The 6,000-nt window shown below is 44.8% G+C and overlaps 1 protein-coding gene across 3 annotated transcripts in view; it reads left to right on the plus strand.

The window, feature by feature from the left end:
- Positions 1-6,000, plus strand: part of LRSAM1 (leucine rich repeat and sterile alpha motif containing 1) — a 57,431-nt gene that overhangs the window by 23,244 nt on the left and 28,187 nt on the right. For all 3 annotated transcript variants that reach the window (XM_019540529.1, XM_019540528.1, XM_019540530.1), the window contains exons 12-14: positions 3,325-3,447; positions 3,903-4,042; positions 5,769-5,813. In XM_019540529.1, the coding sequence (XP_019396074.1) occupies positions 3,325-3,447; positions 3,903-4,042; positions 5,769-5,813 (308 nt within the window). The remainder of the gene's footprint in view (positions 1-3,324; positions 3,448-3,902; positions 4,043-5,768; positions 5,814-6,000) is intronic.

The following is a 6,000-nucleotide window of genomic DNA, read 5'->3' on the forward strand; positions in this document are numbered from 1 at the left end:
TATATTCCATCTCACTATCCAGTTTAGAAAACCAGCTCTGAATGTCCTGAAAACCACAAGCCAGCAAAATACATTCTGGTCTTTGCTCAAGGGAAGAGAGGCATATGTGAACACCAGAAACATGCCCTGGAAATCTGACGCTACATATAGGAATTAGAATCATAGAAAACTAGAGTTGGAAGGGACCTCAGGAGGTCATCTAGTTCAACCCCCTGCTTTAAGCAGGACCATCTTCAACTATATCATCCCAGGCTTTGTCTACCTGGGTCTTAAAAACTTCCAAGGATGGAGATTCCACAACCTCTCTGGGTAACCTGTTCCAGTGCTTTACTACCCTCCTAGTGATAAGGTTTTTCCTAATATCTAACCTAAACTCCCCTTTCTGGCACATGCACTGACTGCCATTGTTTTAGAGCAGCTGTTTTTTTAGCCTCAGGGTATCTCTGCTGTGGGGAGTTCCCATTTAGACTGAGCTTCCTCCAGGTGTTCTGCGGTCTACTATGTCTCCTGTCCTCTCATCACAGGTTCAGGCCTTTGTTTTATTCTCAGAAGGTTTGGGCAGTTTTAGTTGCATAGGCTGGATTCAGCCATGGTGAGGGCAGGCAAACGTGTAATCTGTCTCCATACCGCTGTTGGCATACCTCAGTCCTAACCTGCCTTGGGTCCTGCGTGCAGCTGGGGCCCTTCAATACAGCCCTTCAGCACTGATTGTTCCTATCCCCTCTGTTCCACCGTGCAGCTTTCTAGTCCTGACCTGTAGACACTAAGAAAGAAATATAGTCTTCCTGCTCCATGAGGGAATTTATTGGTTTATTTATGCATTTATTTACTAGTACTTATTTGATTTATGTGCCACCCTTCCCAACAGTGGCTCAGGACAGCTTACAATAGGATACCAGAATGACTTAAAAACGAAAGCCAAAACAGCTTAAAAAGGAACTGGGACATCAAGTTAAAACAGAGATTCCTCCTAAACAACATCTCATCCTAGTTTTGTTTGGTGAATGCCTGCACAAATAGGAAGACAGGGTTCTTTGGGTAAATCTTTTATTAGACCAACTCAGATAGTTGGAAAAATTCTTATTTGCAAGTTTTGGGTACAAACACCCTCCATCAGGCTGAGGAAGCATCTGCAGTTGGTCTGTGCTATTCCTGGTTGGAATAGAAATGTCAGGTTTAATCAAATCAGTCCTAAAAATTCTTGTCACCCAAAGAGTGAATTTTGTCCAAGACGCAACAGACTTTCTACGAAAACTTACAAAAAAGACTACCTTCCCAACAACACCCTCCTAGCCACCATGAACATTACCAGCTTGTATACCAACATCCCACATCAGGATGGTATCTAAGCCTGTCTTACAAGGAGCAAACTTATAACTCAGAGTACAGACTTAAAGATATTACTAAATTTATACACTTCCTTCTCACACACAACAACTTAACTTTCAGTAACCAACACTTCCTTCAGACCACAAGCACAGCTACAGGCACTAAAACGGCCCTACGATATGCCAACCTTTTTATGAGCCACCTAGAAGTCACATTCCTCAAGGACTGGACCATCAAACCCTTGCTATACTTAAGATATATTGATGACATCTTTATCATTTGGACTGAAAACCTGCAATCTCTGATTTCCATTAGAAATTCAACAATCATCACCCGTCCATCAGACTCTCTCTTAAATACTCCAGCACCAACATTTCCTTTTTAGGCACTATGATCAGTATCCAGAATGGTAAAAAAGAAACCACCATATACAAGCAACCCACAGACCCACATACTTCTCTGGACAGAACCAGCAATCACCCTAAACACACCAAGAAAGCTGTAATATGTAGCCAAGCCCTCTGATACTACCAAATTTGCACTGAGGAGGACATCTGTGATTATCACTTCGCAAATCCCAAAATGGCTTTCACTCAACAAAGACACTCCTCCAGAGAGATAGATCATACTTTTGAAAGAGCCACCTGGATACCACCTGAAGAATTGCCCCAATACAGAACCCTCCCCCCACCCTCATGAATCGCACACCACTAGTTATTATGACATCATCCCTCCCTGGAACCTATACGGAAAATCCTCAAACAGTTGCAACCCATACTAGAAGGAGACCCAATTCTTAAAGAGGTCTTCCCAGAACCACCCATCCTTTAAACAAGCATCGAACCTCATCACCAGAAGCAAACTTCCTATGGCCCAAAACACACTGAATGGATCCAGACCATGCCATGACAAGAAATGTAAGACTTGCCAACATATCTCCACTACCCCCACAATAACTACACCCCACAACAGAACTATCACCATTCCTGGATCTTACACTTGCACCTCCAGAAGTGCAATATATTTCATCCAGTGCATTAAATACCCTGATGGAAAATATGTAGAAGAAACCAAACAACAACTGTCTACCAGAATGAACACACACCAAAAATCTATCAAAGACAAAAATACCCAATTACGTGTGGGGGCACATTTCTCATGAGACAACCACTCTCTCTAATCTCTCAATTTTAATCCTCAAAGGGAATTTACAAAACACCTTTTGTAGACTAGGGCTGCACAAAATTTCACCACCAGTTTTGTTTCGATGCTGTTCGACCTGTTTCGCGGTTGAAACAGCAAAATCAAAACAGAACAGATATGGTTGAAACAGCCTCAAAACAAAATGAGGCAAGTCGAAATGTTTTGCTGTTTCAACGGTTCGCCCAGAGGCTATAATGGGGAAGGTTGAAACAGCCTATAACTTTGTCATTTTTGGCCTGATTTGGATGAAACTGCCAGGAATGGTAGCCCCTTCTGAGGGCACTAAGTATGCCAAGTTTCAAGAAGATAGATGCAAGGGGTTCAGAGAAACTGTACCCCAAAATCTTGAGAGCCAAACTTGTGTCATGTGTATGTGTTACGCCACAACAGGGTCAAAACTGCAGGACTGCTAGCCTCTGCTGAGGCCACAAAGCCTGCCACATTTCAAGGAGATAGGTGCAGGGGTTTGCGGAAACCACCTCAAGCTGTGGACAGACAAAACTTGTGACATGGATGACACTGTGTTAAGGCGCGGCAGGCTGAAAGCTGCAGGCATGCTAGCCCCTGCTGAGGTCCCCCCACCCCCTTGGCCTACAACAGCTCACTAAAAGTCCTTAAGTTGCCCTCCATTCCAAATAAGTGCCCACCCCTGACACAGATATACCCTAGGGATGTAGAGGGATATTGCGCCTTATGCTATACTTTCATTAGCCAAAGTGCAAGTGTGAAAGGGGGAATGGCCTGCAGGCTCCTGATACCCACCATTCGTGTTGCTTCTTACTCTTCCCACAGGAACAGAAAATGCTGGAGAAACTGGAGTTTGAGCGTCGCCTGGACATGGGGCAGAGAGAGCACGCCCAGCTCATGCAGCAGAGCAGCAATCAGAAAGATGAGATACTACAATCAGTGAAGGAGGTGCGTCTGATAGCTATTTTTAATCAAAGCCAGCTGGCTGGCTCTAGGTGGATGCAATGTTTACCCCTCTGCATCTCTTCAAGCAGGCTTTCATGTATTGAGGTGTGGGTCCCAGGCACGCAGAGGTCTCCCCTCCAGAGACAGCAGCTCATTGGAGCTGGGTTCTCCTCCCAAATCTCTTTATTTTTTTGTTCCCTGGTAGTCCCTTCCTGTTTGCCTGTCTAGACTGTCATTGTGAGGAACAATCTGACACAGTTGTCTAGGGCAGGACTAGAGGTGATTTGATACATCTATTCCGTCTCTAATGGGGAGTCCTATGCCCTGCTCTCTTTCATAGAAACACAGGACTGAATTGGAATCCACTTAGTCCAGTCCCTCCAATTGCAGGCAACTACATCATGCAGTCCAGCTCCCAAAACAACCAAGTTCCCCTTTCCATTTTCCCTTTGTCACAGGAGCAGGTGAGGCTGGAGAAGGGCCTGACAAAGCACCAACGCTACTTGGAGAGTGAGCGCATGAAGCTGCTGGAGCAGCTCAAGCAGACAGAACAAGGCATTGCCAGCCGAATCCAAAAGCTGCTGGAGGAGAATCAGAGGTTGGCGTCTTGTCAGGATTCTTGGGAGCCATTTGGGACCCCCTGGGCATCAGTTTCTTTTTCTGCATGTCTGGTTCTGTTCTGACCAGCTAAGTGCATCTGGCCCTTTTGGAGGGTAACACAGAAAGGACAGAGCTCTGAGGGTGAATCCCTAGAAGGTGGGAAGAGCCCCCATGGTTCTTTTCCTGTTTTCACTTTGGCCAGCCTAGTATTGACTGCGGGTAAAACTCTCCCAAGTAACTCAGGCCTTTTCTACATACTCACAGTGCAGGTGCAAGCTCAGTGTTCATAGAAGGGTAGGTAAGTTGGGATGCTTTCCAGGGTAGATATAGTTACCCAAGTACCATTGTGGTTTATATCCATGTAACTTGTTTGAACAGTCTAAAGCATCTTTGTTGTGGTGTAACTGTGTCCACATTTGAGGCTGTGCAAGTATAACCAGGGGGGGAAAACACACCCTTAACCAGCATAGTTTTAGTGACCTCTGAGTGTAGGCCAAACCTTAGACACAAGAGTCCACATCCCACTGAAGGTTAATGAGAATTAGACTCCTAGATTATTTTGGTTACTTTATTTTGGTTATTACCCAAATAACCTTGTCTATATTATTTGGGATACTTTAATATAACTGTACCCCATGTGCCAGTGCTGATGACTGTTTGTGCCTAGTGGAAGGGTGGCTATTGAGCACATTATCCTTGTGTTATTGGCAGTCAGACTAAATAATCACACTGGCGTGTCTGCACATCAGATGAAATCTGTAAAGTGGGACTCCATCCTAGGCTTTCATTCTTTCCAAAGCTGGCCACTAGAGGGCAATTCATTCTCATACATTTAGCAAGTGTACATAAGATTTTTTCCGAACCTAAAATTTTGAACCGGAATTCTTGGCACATTTCCCCTTCAGTGAAAATAACTTCATATAAAATGGTTCTGGCTGTGGTGGATGACGGCTACTGCCCTTGGTTTCTCCTGTCTCCAGCCTCTCAGCTGAGTTTGTTTGGTGCAGTTTCAGCAGAGATCAATGCTGAGCTAAGACCTAACGTCTTAGAGGATCAGTGCAAAGCAGAGTTGGGTACTGAATGGATCAAATAAAATACAGTCAACTGACTGGTCAAATATTGGTCAAAATTGTAAAAAATTGCCAATAGGTCCAAATAATACGTAGAAAAGCATAAATTTTCCATTAAGGCATTTCCAGTTAAACCCTGTGGCACAGTGTGCTGAACCAAGAAAGGAGGTTGCTACTCTCCACTGTGCTTCCAGGGACAAATCTGCTAATCCATCTCTAACCCAAACCCTAAATAATGAGCACAGGGGAGGGCTCTGCCTCCCCAGTCCTTATCATGGGGAGATGATGCAATGGTTGGAGCAGCCTCTATAGTTCGCCAAGGAGGAGGCATGTGAATATGGGTAGGGTGTATACAAAGGCTGTTTCCACAGATGCCCTGCCTACTTGTTAAGGGAGCTGAGCTCTGTGCTATGAAGAGAGGCATATCCATTGGTTCCATCCCCCCTGCCCCACCATGTACCACAAGTGTACTCTTCCTGCAGCTCAAAGATATGTACTAACTACAGGATTTGTTCCCAGTGCCCAAGCTAGGGGCCCAGTGGTAGCAGCATGTGACCAGCTTGCTCGGGTGAGGACAGGATCAGCACTGTGATCAGTATGTGTGGAGAGCATCTTGTTTTGTAGAGTGAATATCTTTTATTTGTATCTTCTTAGGCAAAAACAAAGTTCAGAAATTCTGAAATCCTTGGAGAATGAGAGGTAAGTGTCCTGCCTATGGTGGGCTTTTCGAAGGAAGGGCAGAGCATCTGGGAAGGAAATAAAGACCTTTCCACTTCTAGGCCACATATCTGTGCCCTGTTCAAGTCACTGGAGATTGAAAGTTGTTTCCCTTAAGTAGTTATTGATATCACTGTGTCTCAGCCTGGTTCCTTGTGGAAAAGGAGTC

The sequence above is a fragment of the Crocodylus porosus genome, unplaced genomic scaffold (genome assembly GCF_001723895.1).
Source record: "Crocodylus porosus isolate Cpor-Errol unplaced genomic scaffold, CroPor_comp1, whole genome shotgun sequence".
Lineage (NCBI taxonomy): Eukaryota > Metazoa > Chordata > Crocodylia > Crocodylidae > Crocodylus > Crocodylus porosus.